We start from the raw sequence: 25590 nt of genomic DNA on the forward strand, positions 1-25590 counted from the left end.
GGGAATCTGGAGTATTCATCTATTGCTACAAAGACATATTCTCCCCCTTCCAATGGACCATAGTGATCTATCGCAATCTCTTCCCAGGTTCCGTTGGGCAATTCAGTCATTCTGAGCGGTTCAGGTCTAGTTTGAGGGTTAAGAACCACACACGTGGGACAGTTCTTGAGCAGTTCTTCCACTTGTGTGTCCATTTGGGGGAACCACACCCTTTGTCGCAACATCCTTTTCGTGGACATTATTCCCCGGTGTCCTTCATGCGCAAGCTCAAGGACCTTTTTCCTTAATGACCGAGGAATCACTAGTTTTGTCCCTTTTAGTAAGAGTCCTTCTGTTTCTGCAAGCTCTTCCTTTACTGTGAGCAGACAGGTGATATCTTGCTTGGTGTCTTCTTCCGCACTTTCTTTGAGTTGTTTTGCCTGTTTCCAGTGCCCTGTCTCAAGACATCTCATAATGATCTGCATTGCAGGGTCCGAGTTGGTTTCCGTGGCTATTTGTTCCATGTCCAGACCTGGTGGTGCACTTTCTTGGACCACATACATGATGTATTGATCTGCAATGGATGGATCAGAGTTGCAGTCTTGATTGGGATGACGCGAGAGGAAATCTGCTGGATTTTGTTCTTTTCCCGGTCGATGAATGATGTTGAATTGATAGTCTTGTAGCCTTAAGGCCCATCGAGCTATTCTGGGAGATTGATGACGTTCTCTCAAGATTGCTTCATTGGGTCTTCGCATGTCCACGCAAATGCGAATGTCAGCGGAGTCTTTTTTCGGGACTGGCACAATGGGAGACACCCAAGGAGTGGGACCTTCAGCAGGTTCAATTATGTCCGCTTCCAAGAGTTTCATTAATTCGGTTTCCACTTGTTTTTGTATATTGATGGGAATACCACGGTAGTGTTGCGCTACCGGAGGAATGTTGCTGTCTATATGTAGTTCAATTTGTCTGTCCTTCAATTTTCCGAGTCCTCTGAATAATGTAGGGAAAATCTTGTCAATGTTGGCGGTGGGGTCCAGGTGCTTGTGCATCATGAGTCTATATAGAACATGAATCAGACCCATGTCGACCGCAGATTTGTAGCTGAGAATGCATCCACTGTCAGTGGCTGCTTCGAGAACATGCATGGGTATTTCCTTCACGTGATCTTTGTATCGACATGACGCCGTGAAGAAACCTTTACATGGTAGTGGCGTCTTGGAGCCATATGGAAAAATGAGCGCTCTCGCTGGTTGTAAACGTGGTGCATTTGGCATGTTGTTGTACACTTCTTCACTCACCACATTTACCGTGGCTCCTGTGTCCACCAGAAATTCTGCAGCCACTTGGTTGACATTGATGATGAGAGTGGGGCTATTTTCTTTTGCCGTGGGGTTTCCAAGTGCATATAGGTAGCCTTTTATCCGTGGTTCTCCTCTGTGTGGATTTGATTCCTTCTTGGGTTTGTCCTCTGAGGAGGTGCTAGAGATACTGTCAGAATGTGATTGTTACACCAGACACCTGACATATCTCCGAGGACGTCTTCTCCGCCCGGAGGATGAAGATTTGTTGTCACGCCACTCATGTGTGGGTTTTGATTGTCTTCTATTTGATGGTTCTTCTCGTTGTCGGCGGCGTGTCGCGTCATTATTGTAGTGTGACTCACGATTGGGACTCATGCGCCTCAATTCCCTTTCTGGTGAGGAGCGTCTATTTCTTCCACTTCCTCGCATTTTGCTGCGATAGATGAAACACACAGCCTTGTAATGATTTTCCCCCCCGCATGCAGAACAAATTTGACCCATGGCAGGACAAATGCCTTCATGAGGATATTCATGTCCACAGCGATAACAAAATGGATCTGCGTTTCCTTTGGTGTTGCTCTCAAGTTTGTGTAGATTTTCATGTTTCCCATGAATGATGGTGATGCCATCAAGACTCTCCACCTGTGCTGTTAATGCCGCCTCAGACCGAGCCAGGCGTAGAATCTCTTCCAGATTTCGAGCCTTTTGTAGGAGCCGTTTTCTGAAATCACTGCTTTCGCACCCTACAATTATCTGTGAGCGAAGTGCCTCCTCATTTGAGTAGTTGTTAAAATCGCAGTGTTTCATCTTTATTCTTAGTCTCATCACAAATGCATCCATTGTTTCACCTTTTAGTTGTTTAGTGGTGTGAAAGATATGACGCTCATAGTCCACGTTTGTGTGTGGCGTGAAGTAGTTTGTTAGAGTTGTCTTGAATTTGGTGTAGGTGTCTGTGTCATCTTCAGGAATTTCATCTAGAATGTCTCTCACATTTGATCCTATGGCATGGGTGAGTAAACTGTGTTTCCTTTCATCCTCTAAAGGGCCCACTGCCTTGAGACACACTTCAAAATCCCTCACCCACTTTTTCCATCTTGGTCCCAGTGTGCTGGTGTCACTTAGGTCAAAATTGGGGGGTAGTTGTGTTATCAGGCCGTCCGTCATGCTTGTGCGTGTTGTTTTGACAGGAGTTACTTGTACAGTTAGTGATTCCTCAGATGAATCATCAAGCATGACAGATGATATGCAACTGTGCACTTGTTGAGTGTGTAAACTTGGATGACAGCAACTACGTGTTTCTTATTAAGACTTGATTTCAGTGTGCGACACAAAAGTATGTGTGTGGGGAGCCGATGCGCTCCACCCACGTGGCTTCCACAAATTGGGCAGAGAGAGAGAGAGAAAAAAAAATATATATATATTTTTTTTTTTGAAGAGAGAGAAAGTCTCTGTGTGTTTTGTCTGTCGTTCGCGTACCTTTTATGTGTGTGGGGAGCCGACGCGCTCCACCCACTGATGCCACTTCTTCTGGCGGGAAAACGCTGTGAGGAGCCGACGCGCTCCACTCACACGCCTCCACGTGAGGAGCCGATGAGCTCCACTCACGATCAGATCCCTTTCACAGGAATGAGCCGTCGCGGGGAGCCGATGCGCTCCACCCGCGAATTTCCTGCCCGCCGTTGGCGGGAAAACGCTGTGAGGAGCCGACGCTCTCTACTCACACGCGAAATGTGCCTCTGTGAATGCGAGGCAGTCGCAGGGAGCCGATGCGCTCCACCCGCGACACGGACGTGTGGAAACTGCAGGGAGCCGACGCTCTCCACCTGCGGGTCTTCCTGTCACCGATGGCGGTTATTTGCAGGGACCGCTCTCGGATACCTGATGGAAGTTCAGCTGGCGGGGAGTACACTGACTCCCACCCGCCGTATGTTGCCGTCGCGCCCGAGACGCCGGATAAGTGATCCTGCTGCGTGGATTCACTCGTCGCCAGTGTCGAGATGTGCCCAGACTTCAACATGCATCTCTTACACTCAAGAATGATGAGCGGACACGGAGTCTTCATGAACACATCTTTATTCTCACACGTTATCTGGAGAACTGATTAGCCCCCGTCATTTCCGGTCCCTCCCCTTCCTTCGGCCCCGTGTTCCTTTCCACGTGACCAGGGAGTCATGTGACGACATCACAATTGGCATCAATGATTTGACATTTCACACATGCGGTGTGCAATGGAGTTCTGGATGGTTTCATCTAGACATGCTTTGGTTCCTGATCCAGTATCTAAAATCTACACATCCTTGTGTTACACTATATTAAGCAACATATTTGTATTTTATTTATTTGTGTTGCGCGTCAGGACGCTGGGGCAGCTGAGCGCATATCTTACATGTTGTACATACATTTACATTGTGCATCAATTGATATACATATTTTACAATATCCTACAGCAGGAGAGGCGATAATTACATAGTAAACAGTTACATATATACAGGTGCGAATATAAACGCCATAAAAGCAGTAGGATAGCTAGATCATGAATGAAGGCTCAGTTCTGGTGGTGAGGGGGTGTGCATTCCATTTTCTTGCAGCAAGAACAGGGAAACGAACTCCACCCGCACTTTGTTGGTTGACAGTGGGTATATTTACGCAATGGGTTTGGGCTGGTCTTGCTGAAGTATGCCGAGTAAAGGTGTCGCAGAGGTAAGATGGCGCTTGGTTGTGTAGGGACTTAAGTGTTAATGATAGAACTTTAAGGTCAATTCTTTGATGTTTGATTGATGTTTAGCCATTTGAGGTTTTGTCTAGTAGTAGAGATGTGCCGTTTCCTTGGGATGTTACAGGCTGACCCAACTGCATTGTTCTGCATTACTTGCATTTTATTTACGTTTTGTTGAGAGGTACCCAAGTAAAGCGCGTTACAGTAGTCTAGTTTGGATAGCACTAATGCTCATGCAACTGACACAGTTATTTGTGGATAGGTACGGACAGGTATAAGCTGTGGCTGATGCAAGTGCATTAGTTTGTTTCTTAAAGGATAGTGATGCGTCAATGTGTATACTCAGTGTTTTCACACTGTGTGCTACATTAATGGTATTACCATCGATGATTAGTTTTGAAGGCAGTGTTTAGTTTGCTCAATTTGATAAGGGACCCAAGTAGGAGAAGTTCAGTTTTGTCATCGTTTAGACATAAGCCGTGGTTGGCCATCCAAATTTGTATTATGATGTAGATAGGATTCAAAGTTTTGCTGTCTGCAGTGTAGTCACCAGTGATTGGGATAAGGATCTGGGTGTCATCAGCCTAGTTTGTATACGTGATACCCAGATGGCCCAAGATATCGAATAGAGGCTTAGTGAAAACGTTAGAGTGTTGGTGATGCACAGGATCCTTGGGGGACTCCACAGGATACCCGTGATGGTACGGATGAGGCAGATGGAGCAAAGACGCGCATGGATCTATTATTAAGGAATTATCTAATCCACATGTTGGCTTGGTCAGAGAAGTGTGCAGCAGATGACAAGTGCTTGCATGATATATCATGGTTCACTAGATAGAATGCCGCCGGTAAGTCGAGTAATAATAGCAAGGCAGATTTACCTTTATCTTTTAAAGCCTGAATTTGGTTCTTTAGATTGACAAGTGCTGTCTCTGTCCCATGTCTAGGTCTGAATCCAGATGGTCTTGGGCCTAGTAAATTGTTAAGTTCCAGATAGTGCTGGATTTGGAGATAGGCCGCTCGATCCAGTATTTTCAACAGAAAAGGGACTGTAGTGATCAGCCGGTAGTTAGTGTTCTGGTCGAGCGTAGGCTTTTTTAGCAGTGGGAGTACCCAGGCATCTTTTAGACTAGTAGGTACAGAGCTCGTAGCAAATGAAGCATTGATAAACTTAGTAATGAATGGGGAGAGCACAGAGGCTGCTTCTTTTGATTAAAGTAGCTGGGCAGACATCGCCCTTGCAGTTATATGATTTTAAGTATGATCTGTTCAACGTCTTTACTGGAAAGAGGTTGAAAGTTGAATTGTGGCAGTGCTGCTAGCAGTGGAGTAGGTGGTTTAGGAGGCAGGGTGGTGTTGATGAGGTTTTTTTTCATGTTGATTTTGTCGAGTAGCGTTGCAATTTTGTTTGGAGCGCATTTGGAATATTAGTACACCATTGGGTGTCTTTGATGAAGGGGTCTGGTATGGGGGCAGGAGACTCAAGTTCTTTTAGTATATTCAACAATTCTTTCGTATTTGAGTTTGCTTTTGCTATGCGGTCGTTGTAAATATTTTTCTTTGCTTGGAGAATGGCTGTTTTGTAGTTAAATGATACTGCACTGAATATATCTTTATTCTGTGCGGACGGGTGTTTTTTCCAGTTTGACTCTGCTACCCTTTTCTAAGGATTTTTAGGTGAGGTGTGTACCATTTGTTTATGTGGGCGTGAGGCTTAGCCTTCTGTAGTTTTAACGGGGCAAGCGTGTGGATAGCTTTGGTCATAGTTTCATAGACTAGGCACCACCTAGATTGTTCCCAAAAGGAGTCAGAGGATGTTGGCTTTTCTGCCACCACAACCAGTAAGAAAGCTTAGATAGTAGGGGAAACCAATCTTTAGATTGAAGCCTAGGGTTGAAGATGCATGGGCTAGGGAGGAACAGCCTGCACTAGACTGGAGCGGTATCAAGGCCCTTTTCTAATCTAAAAATAAAAATCTTTCAACGGTCTTCAAGAGTTGGTGTGTTCTCAAAGCCAGCTGTGAAACCCTCCAACTCTACACCACGGTGCACAGGTGTACCTATAAGTGTGTATTGACAAAACGGGTGCTTGCTACTGTAGTCAACCTGGTTTTCAGTTTCTGTAGTCCATCTTCACCAGTCGTGTTTCCAGCTTCCTGGTATTGTAGCAGTGCCTTCTGTTTTGCTTGGCTGCTATGCTAAACTGCATGAATATATGATCAGTTGGTGATCTACGATACATTTAGTCTGTGTTTCCCTTTTTCTTTCCTTTCTGTCCTGACCTTTCCTTCCCCTATTCCTGACTTTCCTTTGCATCTTATCAGTAGATCCCAATTTAATTTCAGCTGTTCTTGCATTTCCAGTCCTTGGAATGTTCCTGTATTCTCAATTCAAACTTTCCGCTACAGCCCTCTCCTGTATTCCTTTCCCTGTTCCACTTCAAGACAATTCATTTATAACCTGTATCACAAAATTTCACCAAGGCAGCTAGAGACTTTGGAGGCGCCTCAACAAATGTCACTTAAGCCATCTTTCGGCATAGAAAATATAGGTCACGCTGTAAGCACAAACTGCTGCAAGGCAGATGAAGGAGGCAAAAAAGAATTTCTCCCATTGCGTTTGGTTTCATGTGCGTTGAAAGTAAATACATCTGTGCCATTTGCAATACATATACTTGCATTTCATGCTTTGCTTATTGGCTCCTTTCAGGTCACTTGAACAGAAGGTTGTACTTACCAGATCTTCAGCAAATGAGGTTGGATCAAAGACGGTCATGTCTGAATGCAGCTGATTGGCTTTCTCCTTCCCCAGATTGGTTGCCAACACCAGGAACTGGGCATCGAGAGCTGCCTCTCGTGCCTGGGACACTACAGGGAGAGAAGCACATGCATTCCTCATCATAAAGGTGCAAAGGACTCCTAGGATGTAATGAGGGCCCACAAAAAGAGAGTTGCAAAGAGAAGGTTGAGACGATACAAAAAAAATAAACTGGGGGAGTTTTAAAAGACGGGTTAAGGTATCAAGTAGCAAAGGATCCAGGAACCCCAAACCTAGCCATGGTTGTATATGTGACTAGTATGCAGAAAATGCAACATTCAGAGGTGAGCGCGAGCATTGTACCACCGTTCTCAGTGCCCGTGTAATGAGCTCAACTCTCCTACCTCAGTTCACTGGAGACACAAGACTAGCTAAGTGCTTCCCTAATAACTGTAAGGGGAAAAGAAGTGGAACGTGCATGTGTGATTGGGGGTGGGAGGGGCTGGAGACAAATGATTAAAGAGACAAATTATTACAGAGATTGTCAGAACTGGCTCAGTCGACGTGGACAGCCAGGTATTTCTTTTTTACCAGTCACTTGACAGTGAGAATATAACCAGGGGCAGTAAGGGCGATATGGGAGGGTCAGGATTCCCCTTCTTATTGGGTTGAACCTAAAACCAGGCTATGCGTCCCTGTTATTTATGCCACGTTATGTGGAAGGACGATGGTTGGGGGCAGGGCAAAGGAGGTTAAGAGGGGAATTGGAAGGGGTTTTCGATTAATTTGATCAAATCTAAAAAAGAAATGTGGGGATGGAGAAAGTGAAAACGGTCCATATCATGGGCAAGTGAGTCAGGGCGTTGGTGCTGGATTTTAGGCTGTGTGTTTGGCGGTCAGCATTGCTTTTACCTTAATTGTCATGTTGACCAGGCAAAAAAAGATAGCAACTTAGAACCACTTAAGTGTCCTTTACTACATTCTGGTGGTCACTACAGGATGCAGTTTCATTGACAATGTTTTTTTTACCCGGGAAGAGTAACTGTGCTATTTAGCAGTTATGTTTTGGAACCACCAACAGTCCTATGCATTTAAGGGGGGTGGGGGGGGCTGGGGAGGACCCAAGGAAGAGTGACAGGTATGTGCTTTGGAATTACTAAGTAAATTGTGTTTGATCGCAGAGTCGCACCCCACACAGCTTTAGCACACTGCCTACAGTTGGATGTAGAGAGGGTACAAGACAGGTGGATGCTGCTTAGAAGTAGAGATTAGCAAAGCGATATCTGGAAAGAGTTGCACTTGCCTCCGGTGAAGAGTTTATTACATTCTTGTAGGGCTTCCGTCAGCTTGTTGCTCCGTGAACTTAGCATGTCCTCCCGATTCACTAAAAATGTGAGAGATTAAGCAAATGCAAAGAAGAATTTATCACGGCATGTCACATAAGAGGTGAAAGCATTAGAACAGAAACCAGTGTATCGTTAGTTACATTTCTGCCTGGCCTCTTCAGGGCAATAATCTAGGGGGATCGAAGGAGGACATGAATACTCCGATGCTGGCAGTGACGGCAATACTAGAGCACAAACATTAACTTCAAGGACATCGTCTTCCGCCATTGCACAACGGTAACTGGCCAACCTAGTCTCAAACCTCTACGGGCTACCCAAAGACCCATTTACAGAGTAATCCCAAGCAGGAAAACAGTCACTGGCAGCGGTCTAAAGCAAAGGGTATGGCAGAGCAAAATAGGCAATTCACGCAGGGCTCAAATTAATGTGGGAATTCATAATGGTGTTCTTCTACAATGTGCTCTCTTCGAATTATGGAGAGCCGCTGGACTGAAGGTGCCTCAGATGGGTCTTTCTTTTTAAAATCAGAAAATTATGGCCATCTGCATATATGGATGTTATCCTTCTTTCATAAATCAAACGAGGCAAGCTCTTTATTCTTGCATTTGATTCAGACTACAAATCTGACCAGTTGCTGGTCTAGGTTTTCATGAAGCTAATAAAAAAACAAATAAAATAATGCAACATTCTTTGAGGACTGGGACTGGGAACCTTCCTGTTGCAAGAAATTAATGTTACGACTACTGGCTACAAACCCATGAGGGGGGGGGGGGGGGGGGGGAATGCCAGGGGAAAGGGGAGGTGCTGTACATGGGATTAAAACAAGAAGTGCGGCCAGCAGGTTGCAGGTGCAAGGGTAAGTGCAGACAACAGGTGTCCAAAAGTGCAGTTAGGGGGACTGTAGGGTTACAGATACAGACCCAAGTGCAAGGTTTGCCAGTAGGCAGTGCAGTTGTGCAACTGGGCGCGTAGGGTCCTGGGCCCAAAATCAGAGGGTGTCCAGGTGACCAATGCAGTATCAGACACGAAATGAGCAGCGGAGAGGAAGAGAGAAGGCAGAAGCAAAGAGGAAGGTCTTGAGGTGCTTCCGGAACCGGAGATGGTTCGCCTTGAGTTTCAGAGAGGCAGGGAGGCTGTTCCAGAGGGAGGTACCAGCCGAAAAACGGGTTCTATCAGCAATTCGTTAGTTGGGGAAGCGATTGACCCTGAGGGAGTAGGAGGAGCAAAGAGCTGGAGTAGGAAGGTATTTACGAAGAGAGAGTTGGAGGTATTGAGGATCCAAGCCCCAGAAAGCCGTGTGGACAATGCAAAGGGTCTTGAATTTAATCCATGCAGCCACTGAGAGCCAATGCAGAGATTTCAGTGCTGGAGAGATACGATCCCTGGGCTTGAGGCCAATGACAAGTCTTGCAGTCCTGTTCTGGATAAGTTGCAGAGGGCAGAGCGTGGAAGCAGGCAGATTTAGAAAGAGGCTGTTGCAGTAGTCCAGCCTAGCGAGAATCGGAGCGCTAGAGTCAGTGAGCTTCTGGGTGAAGGAGAGGAAAGGAAGAATACCGCTGAGGAGGTGTAGTTGGTAGTTTGACTTCTTGGAAACGTCAGATGTGAGGAGAATGAAAATACACTAACACTAAGTGCCAGTGAATGACCGGTACATAACAAGAGCACATGAACAATTCAAAGACTTCATGATAAGGGCATTGACAAGGACCCAGTACAGTTACTGCTTGTGTCCGACCCTGCAAGAAATGGCATTTCGGTTTAGCCTGGGGTAGAAAAAGCACAATTTGTTTACAAGAAAAAGGGATTCAATGAAAGAAAGGGCAGCTGTGCCACTTTTCATCAAAGGCAAATTGGCGGATTGAAGATGGCCACCATGATATAGCGAGAGGGGCTTGGAAGAGAGCTCCTTCTCGCTTTCCATGAGGAGAGGCAGCAGGACTGGGTTAAGAACACTTCACAAGTCCTAGGTAGGCTAGATGTACTTTAACAGGATCAATATTTTGATGAACCTTTTCGTTATTTTTTCCATGTTTAAAAGGCAGGCGTTGGAAAGCCTTGCGATGAAAACACATTGTACCGGTGGGATTGCAGCAGAGTGCTGAGGATCCCAGCAAAGTTTTCAGTGACGAGGCAAGAAGGAGCCTGTGCAAAGCTGCAGTAAAGTTACCACCAAATGCAGGTCAATTGCAGACTCTGCTGCAAAGTTGAATTGGCGATGGATTCAGACCAATCCTTTAGACAGATTGGTGAACACCAGTCCAGAAAGAGATGGCACCTGGGTCAGGTCTTCAGTTGATTATTGAAGGCAGGTATCCTAAAAAGCTTGGTTGGCTTGGCCAATGCTGGTTGTAGCAGCAGGTATCTGGCGGTCCTACGGCTTCTACATGGGAGGGTCTTGAATTGCGCAAGGTTCTCTCTGCAACATTCAAACAGATGTCGGCTGTCCAATCAAACAGCTTGCCACCTCACATTCAGCCCAGCAACAGGACATAAGGGGGATAATTACGAGTCCGGCGGTAGCCATGCTGGTAAAACCGGCAGGCTGCCGCCGGACCATAGTTAATTACTGACTTGCCAGAATTACTGGGGCATTACAGCCCCAGTGGTCCGGTAAATCCAGCGTCGGCAATTCTGTAAATCCCCATTCCTGTGGCGTTCTATAGGACTCCACGGGAAGGGGGGACCGCGGGAACTCCGGCACCATGTTGTAATGGTGCCAGAGTTTCCGTGCATCTCTGCGGGCGGGTGCCGTTCCGCATGCCAGGTCAGATTTGGCAGACAGGTCGGCACCTGCCTGCAGAACTTGTCGACGGTCCGGCACAGTTCATTCCGGACCAGCAAACTTGTAATGAGGACCAATGTATCTGAAGTCTTGATTGAGACCAGACAGACCCAAAACAGTTTCAGCCAGTTCACATTCAAAGCACTGACTGGGAGTCCAGTGCTCCTGCGAAAATGCATACCCTTATTTGACAATTTGTGACCCGAGACTGAAAGATGGTGGCCAAAAAAGAAACTGGCCCAAAGAATAGGCTTTCAGCCAGGAGGAGTACACATTGAGCATATGCTTCTCAAAAAGACAAATAATGAATTTACCGCAGCACAGCCATGCACAAAAGGTACACATCTGTTCACTACCACCAGACTGTTCAATCCACATCACAAAAATTGGCGGGGTTGTTTAATGGTGTCCGCCACAATTTACCATTCTTGAGGCAATTTTGTTGTTTCAAGAGTGTTTATTTGGACCACAATTAGATTGGCTGTTGGAATTCTCAAACTTGCAGGGGCAATGGGGAATCTGGGGAATTTGGCACAAGGGCCGTCCCTCTCTAGCTCAACTGCCTTGGCCTTTCCCTCCTCTTTAGCCAAGCTGTCCTTAACAAGGAGGTTAGTGTTACAGACTGGTGACCCCCATCTGTCTATTTCTGACTAGGACCAAGTGTTTCCCCTAAGCCAGCGGCTACCTCACTCCACAGGGGCCTTCTAGCTGTCCCTCTCCTAGCCCCATTTAGTGTTCTACAGGGGTTTCTTTGGATAGCGCCTTTTTCCACATGGGGTCACTTGAGCTCCACGCATGCACATCCCACCTACCTCTCTACTACTCTGGCATCCCATGATGGTGTACTTCCACCATGCTTCTTTCCCTCTGATCTTGCACCCTACCTTCCAACCTCTCCCTTTGATGTTACTTCTTTTCCCCCCTTCTCAATTCCTCCACTCACTAGTACCACTACAACTTACTACTCTCGCCGATATTACTGCTCCTACTATACCACGTCCTTGTTATTACTACCTCTCTGCTACTACTGTCCCCCTCTTCTCTCTCTATTCTCACTACTACACTCTACTTCTACCACTACATTATCCTCCTACCACTTCTCTCTCTCTCTCTCTCTCCCACTGCTACTCCTACTCCCTTCACTTACAACTACTATTCTTCCCCTACTGGACTCACTCCTCTCACAGAGAGACGACTGCACTCTCCTCTCTGGTCTCTTGGATGTTGTCCTCCACCTTATGCCCTCACCCAACTACAGCCCACACTAAACCATCCCCAGCGTACCTTCTAAATAGCCCAACCCCTTCCATGGTCACTGAACCCTATCAATTATTTACATCATCTCCGGTGCGTGACTGGGAGATGGCTTGTAAGACCTGCCCCCTTTGCCACTTGTTTTGTCGCGTTTACAATATCAAAAGGGGAAACCAGTCCCCCAAGGAACTACTCAAATACCCCTACTCTCCCCGGTCCCCCTTAGCAAGAGCCATCTAGTGGGCCTCTTTCGTGATTGGAGAAGAAATCCCTGGTGGTTTAGTGGATTACTTATTAAGGCCTTCCTGTGGGCTTTTATTTATTATTTTAAAAATCCCTGGTGTGCTGTTGGATGTCTCCCTGTGCTCATTCTCCAGCAGCAGTCTGCTGCTGCGTCTTATTTATTTTGAATTCTTATGAAGAGCTGCATGCCCGCAGGCTTCGGAACGCTACAAAGAATACAAACACAAAAACGCATAAATAACAGACTACACAGAAAAAGGAAAACTAAGGAACAAATCAATCTTGAGTGAATGTAAAAATGTGAAGTTTCCAAATAGAGATTAAGTGTCAAACTACTAGTCCTAGATCAGAGGAGCCCATATGCAGATATTTACACAGGCTAAATTTTACTCGACTGTATGCAAATTTTATTGCAATTTAAAATGACTACCATGTTGACATTTGACATGTTTTAACTTGGATTTGAAAGGTTATTTACAACCAAAAGAAAAAAAAATGTTTAAAAAGCCACTTGCCAACTCAGTTCTTCACATGAACATAGCACAACATTTGTCACTCGCCAAGAGTGGGTGATCATTGATCAGTAGACAATGGCTAGTGGTGAGTGCAAATTGAGGCCTGACAGTAGCGCAGCACCGATAAACACCAGAACAAACACAAGCACCCCAAACCAACCTCAACCAAGTTGGTTCAGGGTGTGCGTTTGTCCAGAAACGCAACAAATGGACATGCAAGCACTACAGTTGTATGCCTCTTACTGTTCTACATCACTCAAACTATATCCATGAACCCAAAGATTGCACGGCCCCAAGAACAAACATAGGGACGTTTGCCCTCACCACCATGCCACACATGGGTACACAAAGACTCAGCTAAAGAAGCTGGGAGATCAGACTTTGCCAATTAGAGTGGAGGTTAAAAGGTTTGAAATGCCCATGTCGGGAGTCTTCATTATCCCAATCTCCTTTCCTACCACAACCAAATGATTCACTGCCCATTCTTTTACCATCTTCTACTATTCATACGGTCAACGCTACAACACAGCTTGAGGTGCCTACAAAACATCATATAAATAGAGCAATGCCACTAATCACATATGTAGGTTTGCGAGTGCCCAACTGAATGCCAGTAGCTAGCGAGGTCTCTCAGTGTGAACATCCGATTGTCTGATCCGCAGCCCTCTCCTCTGGAAGAAACACAAGTGTTGCTGCATACTGGAACTCAGGACTCAGGACTCAGGTATTGCCAGTCTGCATTGTAGAGGAGGAGCCAAGTACCCCCAATCCAATTGCTCCACCTGCATTGCCTGAAAAGTATGAACCAACGTATGTGATGTTTACTGAACTGTTATACCAGAAAAGAGAAGAGCGTGGACTCTGCGGAGTACCCATAAAACCACCTATACGTAAGAGAATATGGGAAGTAAAGTACCCATTGATGAAACCATACTTGCATACAAGACAAAATGATGGCCATATAAACGAGATTCCTGAAGAAGCAAAGAAACTAAATGGCAAAGATGAATGGTGACGTCATACAACGCGAATCGACAACCTTATAGCAAGTTAACCATCAGAGAGGCAGACGATTTATAAAAGCAACGAAGTACCAAGGATAAGTGACATCTTGGGATCAAGATGAAGAGACCAACGCCACAGACCTGATGAAGATGCTTCGTTTAAACGTGTACAGACGCAATGAAACTCAAGCAGCAAAGTAATAATGAAGCTAGCCACATGCTTTTGAATAGTTAGACTGCGGCAAGCGCATATATATATATATATATATATATATATATATATATATACACACACACACACCTCTATAAGAACATATGGACAAGGATGGATGATTCCACCACGCATTTAAGCAGTACTGAACAAAGCAAGAAGGCCTCATTTTAGAGTCGCAGTTAAGAAAAGCAATTGAAATAAACAGAATAAAAGCTCAGCTAAAGGAGTTGACTAAGCCAAGAAAGCCAAGGTTTTTTCAGAGTTGGCTGACATTGGATACAATTAACAAGAATGAACAGAAGCTCCTGTTCAGGGAGGTCAAGCAAAAACAAGAGACGTCAGAGGACTATTGAAGAATAAAATTAAATACACGAAAAGCTCGATGTCATGGTGTCCAGTCACATGATGGAAGAAAGTTGGACTAACGATATGATCACACCTTCGCACGGAGGCCGGCTAGCGACTATACTCCTTAAAAATTCACAGAGAACAGTACAAACTAAAGGCCAATTTCAAAGCACTCATTGACACTGGACCATTGAGGTGATGGATATTTTAATTGGTGGGAAGCTGGTAAAATGACCTCATCCGCACCTGGTTGTTCAGTCTACATGCTGCTAACGTAGGTGGAAAAGTACTGACGGGGGTTAGAAGTCAACCAATTGTAGCAGACCACATAGTTGGGGGGGGTCCTATAATTTGTGTAGCCAATAGGACGTCATACATTTAGTGTAGGTTCGTAGTGGCCATTTTAAAGGGAAGTTTCCCAAGCTGATGTTAATTATCCTACCACCTTCTTTCGTTACTCCACATAGATATAGAGCTTATACGTTATTCTCTTAGAACCAATCCCTTCTCCCGTTAGTTTTATGTAGTTTGCGACATAGGACACGTTGGTAATGATGCAGGTCGAACGTCAATGACGACCATTTATGGGTATACGAGTCCAGATTTTTTTATGAAATAAGTAGAGTCAGAATATCGAGCGATTGCTGATGTTCGTTTTACTCCCTTGTTTTAGATAATTGACATTAAAACAGACGAACTTTGCTAAACTATTTGTGTCGTCTTGATTATTGAGGTATGAATCAAATCTGCACCCCCATCCATCTCCAGGGTATTGCTACTCATCTTAAAGGGCTGTTTGGGAACACCCAGCTCACTTGGTAGCAGAGATAGGATGGTTTGATAAGATAACCATCGGCAGTCGACATAAGTAACTTTTGCAATATCACACGACCTTTGCCGTTCGGCTAACAGGACGTGTAGCTCCCCGTGGATAGTATAACCAACTCCTTGAAAGGGACGGTTTGACGGGAACCCTATTTTCAGATGGAAACCCCTCCACATCTACGAGAAGCGAATCGAAAAGCACCTCTAACAGGCGGTAACGAAGGCGGTGATCCCGAGGATCCGAAGAAGAAAGATATGCGAACGGTGAGTAAATAGACCAAAGAGTGCGCGTGAAAGGGAGGGATGCATGCATAGTAAATAATGGAGAGTAACAAAAGGGAGGAGGGATAAAATATAACGCAAGAGTAAAATATATATGTATATGGGAAATGAGATATTGAATGGAGTGTGGCTGGGCAATATATAAAGAATAGTCGTGAGTGAGGCCACGATAAGAGAATACACCCCGTTCCTAGACTTTAAAGAATGTTAGCAGAGCCTCTACTGGAATCCCATAAAGTAGGAGACGGGATCGATTAAAGGCGATCCAGAAAGAGATAGGTCTAAGTTCCAATCGGAGGAATCTTAGACAGACCTTCCAGGATTTTGCGGCATGAAATGGCAAATTTTGCGGCACAAACCTTTATTTATTGCAGCATTTTTGCGGGACATTTTGTATTAACTGGAGGGTGTAAGATTGCCACATTGCAGGAAATAGGCATAGTGCAAGGCTACAAGAGAGCCAGGGTATCATTATTATGTATCTTTTGTATTAATTTAATAGGAAGAGTCCCAGATGTCTCTGGCTTGGCAGAACAGTGTTTGATTTGGCTACATTTCTGGTTTAATGTTCATGCCTATTTAATATTATTAACTAAATTGATCATTATCAATTGTAATGCTGAAAATATTCCCCTTCTATGTTCTCCAATCCCCCAAACACCCACACACCTCTCTCGCCAACACACATCTCACCAACTCTCCATCACAACTTGCATTCCTTAACCTCTCACTCTGTCATACAAATACTCACGCGCTGTGTCACACTGTCAAGTCACAATTTACACTGCCCAGCCCCTGCCACACTCCAAATCATACTCCCAACTCACACCTTACACTCTACAATTCCTCCCGCAATATACAGTCCTTCATTCTTTTGTGCTGCTTCTGTATCTTGCATCATTTCTCCCATTCTATCACACTCTTCCCTCATCCTTTTTCCCAATCTGCAGCTCACTGCCTCTTTCTGGCCAACCGCTTCCTCTCTGCTTTCTGGCTCACCGACCACACACTCCCTCTACTTTCTGTACCTCTGCTCGCTCTCAGACTTCTGGCCCACCGCATCACTGCTTCCTCTGCTCTCTTGTGCAGCGCTTCCTCCTCTGACCCACTGCTCTCCCTCTGCTTTCTTGCCTATCACTTCACATCTCACCCATCACTCTCCCTCATAGTGTAACCATTTTTTTTATTTTTTTGAATGGTACAATTTGACCCAGTTCTTCAAATAATGGGGCATTTAAAAAAAGAACGGAGGATATGGTATTTTTAGACAACCCATTTTTGGAAATGAGAAGGTCACCTTATTCTCAAAGGTGACCGGTTGTCATGCATGCTGGACGCTACGCTCGTAGAACAGCTAGACCGTTCTACTCCAAATGGAGGCTATTCGATACGTTACCGGGAAAACGACGTTTACACTTTTCACGTCGCTAACTTCACGTGACTTTTGCTTCGTCACGTGAAATACGGTATCACGTATTTAAGCAGCGTAGAAACTTCACTCGCTGCTTCTGATCGTCTCTATTGGCGTCGAGTAGCTGAACCTCTGATCTACATCCTGGTATATTCCTACAGCTACTTTTGGGCCTTCGATAGCGTGTGTTCCGCCACACGCTGATTCCTGGAGCTATCCCTTCGCGTGATAATCCACACGCGCTCCTTGTCTTCACACGCGGCTGGCCAAGGCTGCGTGAATCCTGCCCGCGTGTAAAATCCACACACGCTCTTTGTCTTCATACGCGGCTGGCCAAGGCTGCGTGAATCCTGCCCGCGTGTAAAATCCACACGCGCTCTTTGTCTTCATACGCGGCTGGCCAAGGCTGCGTGAATCCTGCCCGCGTGTAAAATCCACACGCGCTCTTTGTCTTCATACGCGGCTGGCCAAGGCTGCGTGAATCCTGCCCGCGTGTAAAATCCACACGCGCTCTTCGTCTTCAAGTGCGGCCGGCCCAGGCTGCGTGAATCCTGCCCGCGTGTAAAATCCACACGCGCTCTTTGTCTTCATACGCGGCTGGCCAAGGCTGCGTGAATCCTGCCCGCGTGTAACATCCACACGCGCTCTTCGTCTTCAAGTGCGGCCGGCCCAGGCTGCGTGAATCCTGCCCGCGTGTAAAATCCACACGCGCTCTTCGTCTTCAAGTGCGGCTGGCCAAGGCTGCGCGATTCCTGCCCGCGTGTAAATCCACACGCTCACGTTGTCTTCAAACGCTATTTTCTTCTAACTCCTGCATCTGTGGCATTAACAGAAGGATTGATCCCTAAGTGGGAAGGAAGCCTTTCAAGGATTATTGGAAGTGACTTTGAACTGAACTTTGGACGCTATCCTGTGGTGAATTCAACCCGTATCTAGCGTGAGCCTCGTTCCGTCCGGGATAAGTCTCCCTTACTAATTTTCCCTTCCCTGTCGTTTTGTTCTTCAATTCAAATCCATCAAGAGGCTTCTGGATTGTTCTACCCAGAGATACAGGTCAGTGTGATCATTCCTGTCATTATCTAACTCATCATACTCAGGTTGGAGCAGTTATTCATGATACTTTAATTTGTCCTAGGCTGGATTACTATACCTTACCCACGCCCTTTCCAGTGATCCATCGCTCTGCCTGTTTTATCAGCCAGAGGGTTGTATCATTTGGAAGGTCTTTGTTGACTTCACGACTATCAAGTCGGGTGAACAGGGATCCGGAAGACCCTACCTCCTGTATCCTTTTGAATATCGTATCCTTTTCAGTTGATACTTTGGTGCATTCTGACACCGGTGCATTTCCACAGGCTTGAGCTGTAGCGCAAATTGTGCGCTGGCTAGCGGCCTTGAATGGTGATCTGGGTTGTTTGACCGAAGTGTAATTATTTGCGGCGGAATTGTCCGTAGTCAATTCCGCTGCAATTTTTTTTGCACTTCTGCCAAACAAGCCAAAATGTACCTTACACCACCACCCCACCCCCTCCCCTACTTAACTGCTTGGTCGCTGTCGCTTCCCCTGCAACCCTGCGGTGCCAGATCCATCCCTCTAACGCGGGTTAGATCCGACTCCGGAGGGTCCCTTTTTCGTTATTTTCTTTTTTTCTGTCCCGCCTCCAATTTTGAAGAAAAAGGGAAAACACTTCTGCAACCACCCTAGACCAAAAATACTGAACATGGGGAGCGGGTGACACCCCCGCAACACATGTTTAGTAGTTATATTAAAAAAAAAATAATAAAAAAAAACGAATAGTACTGGACGAAACGAAATAGGTCAAATTGGAACATTCAATAGATTTTTGTCATCAAAATGGGCAGCACTTTGAATAGAATCGCTCTCCCGACAGTGTTCTGCAAGCTCCCAGCGCCTTCCACAGGGACAGGCCCTCCAGGTACCTGCCGCTATAAAATGCGACCCAAAAAAATCGTTTTTATCCTGTTTGAGGAACAGAAATGCAAGCGACACAGCAGAGCTTCATACCTTAAAAGAAATGCATGACAGGGTCAGGAAAGACCCTGTCATGCAGTGGCAGCCCCACATCCAGTGTGCGTAGGGTTGCCTACAATTTCTAAACATTAAAAGTGCATCTTGCTTGGAAATGAGGGATGCGCTTTTAAATTGACAGAAACGCCACTTTATTTGATCAAGGAGGTGAAAGGCCATCTGAATGGGCGCGCATATAAAATGTGCCCATTCATGTGTCCCTTGTGGATTGGGCTGCACTTTTTTGGGGCGCAAGTGATGAGATGCGTTAGCGCATTTCATTTCTTGTGTGAAAAAAAAAGTCGAGAACCTGGCACCCTGAGTATAATTTTTCTTAAAACAGTAATTTTTGCAAATGACTTACAAAAATTTTAAAAAAGTAAACATTTTTTTTAAGATGCTGTTTTTGCACAAAACTGCCGTTTTTGCAGCATTTTGCGCAAAACGGCCGTTTTTACGGGATCGCAAAATCGCTATAAGCTGGAGGGTCTGCTTAGAGGGCAAGACACGTCTTAAAGGAGAAGATTGTGAATAGTGGCCGTTCAAGTCTGTCTGTTGTATGTGATTGAAAGGTGTGATGACGTCAGAGTTGAAAGAACATTTTTCATGTAATTGAGAAGCGTAAAGTTGAGATACGAAAATTGTTTTACTTTGATGGTTGTTTTTTTTTAGCAAGATTAAAGTAAAAAAAAAAATTAAAACATTTTGTTTGACGGGATTGGAGCTTGCGACAAATAGTGCTCGCTCATAGGCGTATTTTGATTGAGACATATTTTGGAAACTGTAAATCAAGCATAAGTGAGCGGTAGGAAAGAGAAAAGTGAAGGTTAAAAAAATGGAAGTTACTCGATGAGTGCATCTTTGCAAATAGCTACCAAAGCATGCGCTTAAACTAAAACAATACAGTGCAGAGTGGGTTAAAGGAACCGCAGACAAAATGTTTATGCCATGGCCCCAAGGCGGATCATTATCGAAGGCAGTTCTGCAGCATATGACAACATGTTTGCATACAACATACACAGGGAAAAGGTTAGAAAAGCGCCTAGCGAGTCTAGAGTTTTGGAAAATGTATGAAAACAAAAAGGAGGAGGAGCCTCCTTTAGATTGGATACTTAACATATGCAAGATGGGGGGGTGAAGAGCCACCTTCTTCGCCCGTCCCATCTGAAATAAAAGATGAAACTAAGAATGACAAAGGGGAATACCTATTTAGGGAACTTAAAGCAGCAACGGGATATAGCAAGCCATCATATGAGTCACCTACGCAAAGTAGTGACGAGGACCCAGAGAAAGATATAACCTACAAGGTCCTGTGGGACAAGGAGAGACGTGATCGAGCAAGTACATCTCTAGATATAAGGAGAAATAAAGAGATGGAAAGGAGGTAAGGATAAAACTGATGAGATAGCACTCTTACAGAACGAATGGATGGGAGGACAGATTTTACTTAACCTCGATGGTAAAGGCATCAAGCAAGTAAGACGAAGAGGAGATCAAGACGAACAAGATAGAAAAGACAAAGAAAGGGAGGAACGATTGAAAGATGAGGGAGCAAAAAAAAGAATTGACAAAGACGAGAACAGTTATATCAATATGAGCAAGCTGAAAAACAAGAGAGCAGAAGAGCAAAGAAAACGCGACAATAGACAAAGAACAGCAGATGAACAGGAAAGGCTAGAAAAGAATAGAAGATGAACAGGAAAGAATACAGAGGCGAAGAGGAGATACGAAGGGCATATGAATGAAGGGATATGAAAAAGAAAGGAAGACAAAATAAGCGATAAAGCGCAGAGAAGTCGATGACATGGAACGCAAACGAAGGCAGAGAGCACGCAATCTTGAGTAGTTGGAAAGGGAAGTAAGAAATCCCAAACTACAGGTAGCATGGGAAGAGGAATTTTTCCAGAATCTGAGTCATTACCAGGTACACCTAGAGTAAATCTAGAAGACGAATTTGACCCACGAAACATTGAGGAAACGATCAACAAAGTATACCATGGAATGCCAGCCCAGAAAGAATCACAAGGAAAGGGAAAAAAGTGATAGTCTCAAGAGCACTCAGTATGACACAGAGGAAGCCTCCTGTAGTGCAAGACACAAGGAGCTGTCTTTAGACAGACTAACTTTAAAAGAGATAAGAGAAGTTGCACAAGTTGGGCACGAGAAGTATCAGACAAAGAAAGGGAAACCTTCCAGAGGGAAGAGAGAAGTGATGTATGTGATCTAGTGGGATATTCACCTATGGATAAGGAAGTAAGATGGTCAGATTTAAAAATACCTGTGTCTGATGCACCAGAGCTACTGACACAGTCAGACCGAAATAAGGGGAAACCCCACGGTCAGAGGAGGGGGGGGGGGGAGGGAAGGGTCCCCGCCTTATGTAAGCAGGCTGGGATCATTGCCAGGTAGACGGCGATGTGGGAATATTACCCCGGCAGTAGATCGACAAATGATGAGGGATGAGAATGAGTTTGGAGCGTCACAATTCCCCTTGTTAGAAAAGGGAGGGGCCAGGCCGCACTACACACCATGGCCCCAAATGGACAGATAATCTTTAAAATGCAAACTCCCGAGTTTAATTTCCGGTGCTGGAAAATGGAGTTAGAAAATAATGACGGGAGGGAATGCATTAGCTATAGGGGGATATTAAAAGTCTTCCAATCGCCATACTTGGTGAGAGAGCCGATGATGTATAGACAAGGGCAGGTTACCCTGGTGTGAATACAGTCAACAATTCGCATGATGGAGCGCTGTTTAATAACTGTAGAGTACCAATTTGGAAAGCGCTACGAGTACTATATCCAGATACGTCCGATATGGGAGCTTTAATGACAAAAAAAGATGAAGGAAGGAGATCATCCCTTAGTTTACATTCAGAATTTGCAAGACGCCTGGACGCTCGAGACTCGTGAGGCTTGGGGGAAATTTATACCTGTATTTGATCATATATTATGCCACGGGCTGCCAGAGAAAGTACAGAAGCAGCTCAAGTAATTAGTGGGTATAGAAGCCAAACGGTGGTCGAAAATTTGCACATTACTGCAGACTCCTGCAGGAAAAGAATCGTAAAAAGGACACGCAAAAAGGTGAGGAAGCAAAATTGGTTCTGGAAAAAAACTGTCCAAGTATGCCATTGAAGGGGCAATGTTAACTAGCGTAGGAGGGTCAAATTCGCAGCAGGCAGAGAACATGCCATAAGTAAATAACCAAAGACAGTTTAACCAGACAAATAATGGATATGCTCCACAAGGAAGAGGTTGGCAAGGTAATCAAGGGAATTGGTAAAATAATCAGGGAGGTTAACAGAATATGCAAACGGTAATCAGAATATGCAATATGGGCAGATGTGGGGGCCCACTGCCTATATGTTGTGGAATGACAGGGCACATGGCTCGTAGGTGTAGAAGCCAAGGGATGGTACAGAATGATCTGTTTTCAAGACAGGTAATGGCAAATCCACCTGCATATTCGCAGCAGAGCGGAAATGGATCTGCACAAAATCAAACAGTGCAGCAGCGAGCGCCGAGAGTGCAGCAAGGCTTGCAATCACAGCAAATGGCATATTACCCACTGTCAGGACAATCGCAGCAATCTCCTATGCAACTTAAGCAGAACACAAACACAGAACCGCCTATGACGCGTAGAATAGGAGGCGTCACTGTTAATGGAGGAAATCCATTTACGAGTGATGGAATGAGACTGTACCCGCATTAGGACAGCTCACTGGGAGACCCGATGTGTTTAGTCCCATCTATAACGCCGAATCCTCATGAGGAACCGAGGATAGGCGTAAATATAGGCGGCAAAGCTTTTTCTTTCTTAGTGGACAAGGGTGTAAACGAAAAGGGCACATTTGTTTATGTCTAGCGATGAATACTCAGGGCTTTACAGGAGCAACTAGTCAAGTTCCTTTCACAGAATAATTACCAGTCTCCATAGGAGAATGAAAGGTGCCACTGCTTTACTCGAGGCAAACAACTGTCAACATATTAGGACGAGATTTGATGGCAAAATTGATATGACCATTTTGTTTACAAAGGCATAATATGCTCAACACCGGGATGCATTAGTTAAAACGTGTACAAAATGATTGTGGCACTCGCAGGGCAGATAGCTTCTAGGGCGATACTGTTTGAACCAGAGGTGTTCCATTATGGGATACGCATTCTGCTAACACGGCCACCAGGTCTTGTAGGTAGAACCATGAGGATACCAGATGAGTATCTATTTAGGCCTCAAATACCGATGGATGAAGAGGAGGGTCACATTTTTTCCTTAGACATAGAAGCAGCTATAATCTGAGGAAATATGGCTTTACTTGATGCAACTGATAATGAGGGTAGACGATGGAGCACAGTAATTGCCATTGAAGAAGGCTGCAGAGCGACAGATGTCACTGGTGAGGAATTGTTTGGAGATTACCTATGTGATGATTTTGTGGTATTTGAGATGTGCATTACTTATTGGGTAAAGGCGATCAAGAGAGAAGTACCACAGAGAATGATGCTAGCACAGAAGCGTCCTGAATATTTTGATGAAGATAGGGCAAAAGTGCCAGTTTCATTTTGGACCACTGGCCCCTATGACTTAGGCTTACTGAAAGTGGTTGGGGAGGTGAAGATTAAATTGAAACCAGGAGAAATGTTACCTCGAGCACGACAGTATCCCATGTCTCCAGAGGCAGATGAAGTAATTTTTAAAACGATTTCCGCCATGATGGATCGGGGTAGCTTAATGACATCAGAGTCACCATGTAATACGTCAGTGTACTCTGTGAAAAAAAGGAGGGTCTTGGAGACTAATACAAGACCTTCGCCCAATAAACCAAATTGTAGAGGCCGAGTTCCCTTTAGTCCCGAACCCATCTACAATTCTATGTAATATACCTGTTGATGCACGATATTTCAAGGTGATTGACTTGAAAAATGCATTTTCTCAATCCCAGTGCACAAAGACTCAAAAGATTTGACATTATTTACAAGTGCGATTAAAAAGCACAAGGCTGCCCCAGGGGTACTGCGAGTCCCCAACGATTTTCAACAGAATCCTTCAGATGGACTTTAGCAATATTGCTTTAGAAAGTGTTGTGCTGCAATACGTAGATGACATTTTAGTGTGCAGCACCACAGAGGAAGAGTGCAGAAATGATTCTGTTCAGTTGATGATCATACTTGCTGACAAAGGATATAAGGTTGACAAAGAAAAGTTACAATACTGTCAACAAGAAGTGTTGTACACAGGCCAATTAATTTCATGTGAAGGAAAGAAGTTTACCCCTGAAAGAGCTGAGGCCATTTTAAAAACAGCTAAGCCACACACGATAAAACAGATGCAGAGTTTTCTGGGACTATGTAATTACATTAGAGCATGGGTCTGACTACAGTTCGTATACAAGGCATCTCTTACAGGCCTTAAAGAAAGCACAGGCATACGCAAGAAATAATTGTGTTGGCCGAGACAATGGAAGAACGGTTTGATGAATTGAAAAAAGCAATCTGCACAGCGCGTTCTAGGGATTCCGAATAATGCTGAGGAATTATTTTTATTCTCGCATACGGAAGGTAGCTTTATGACAGCAGTGTTCGCACAGAGAACCACATTGGGGTACAAGCCCCTTGCATATTACAGTGGAATCTTAGTAATGAGCGGTCACTTTCCATGCGAACAAAGTTTGGCAGCCGTCGCATTTGCCATAGAAAAGGCTACAAGCATAGTGATGGGATGTTCTATGATGTTGAACACGCCTCATTTGCCATTTTTGAAAAACCAAAAGGCACATCGACTTTTCAAAAGGCTTCTGCCTATGAGGTAGTCACATCAAATCCAGCGATTAAAATAGTTTGATGTAAAATAATGAACCTAGCTATAAAGGTGAGCCAATCACAGAAGGAGAGCCCATACACGATTGCGCAAATTATAGAGAGTTCTGTGATGAGCTACCCAGAGTAAAAGATAATGCACTTGCAGCAGGGGGTGAAGAGATTTTCATTGATGGGTCTTCGAAAATCTATCAAAATGGTGGACAAAGTTACAGGTGCCGCTTTGGTGAAACATCTAGCAAATGGAGAATTTCGGGTGCTCATTAGTACTCTATTGCCATCTCATTATTCAGCGCAAGCTGCAGAATTATTGCCGTGGATACTCGCAATGGAGAATCATGCAGACCAGGAAGTAACAGTGTACAGCGATTCCACCTATGTGACATCGACAGTGAACGCAGGAGTAGCGCGCTGGAAAAGAAGGGGCTACCTCAGAGCGGAGGGCACGCAGCCTTATTGGACAGGCTCATTAAGGCACTACAACTCCCAGTGGGCATAGCAGTTGCTATGGGGACAGATTTTATCTTGCGCGGAAACCAAGCAGCAGATTCTGAAGCCAAGCGCATAGCAGATACAGGGATGAATATTGAGACCACTGATGTGAATGAAAGGATGAATGTGATGACGACTGTGGTTGAAGGATATAATCATAGGCCTAAAATACAGATAATGGAGCTCCAATGGGAGGCAATGCAAGAGGAAAAGAACTTGTGGAAGCAAAGAGAGTTCTTTAAACCCCTCTGAAGCATTGTGGCAACAAGAC

The 25590-nt window shown here is 44.9% G+C and overlaps 1 protein-coding gene across 1 annotated transcript in view; it reads right to left on the minus strand.

Moving 5' to 3' along the window:
- The window catches only part of NSMCE4A (NSE4 homolog A, SMC5-SMC6 complex component), a 213338-nt gene that overhangs the window by 177776 nt on the left and 9972 nt on the right, over window positions 1–25590 (minus strand). The window contains exons 2-3 of the mRNA XM_069611968.1: window positions 8059–8139; window positions 6735–6865 (exon numbers count right to left, since the gene is read on the minus strand). Of these exons, the coding sequence (XP_069468069.1) occupies window positions 6735–6865; window positions 8059–8139 (212 nt within the window). The remainder of the gene's footprint in view (window positions 1–6734; window positions 6866–8058; window positions 8140–25590) is intronic.

The sequence above is a fragment of the Ambystoma mexicanum genome, chromosome 8 (assembly GCF_040938575.1).
Source record: "Ambystoma mexicanum isolate Mex_15411 chromosome 8, UKY_AmexF1_1, whole genome shotgun sequence".
NCBI classification, from domain to species: Eukaryota; Metazoa; Chordata; class Amphibia; order Caudata; family Ambystomatidae; genus Ambystoma; species Ambystoma mexicanum.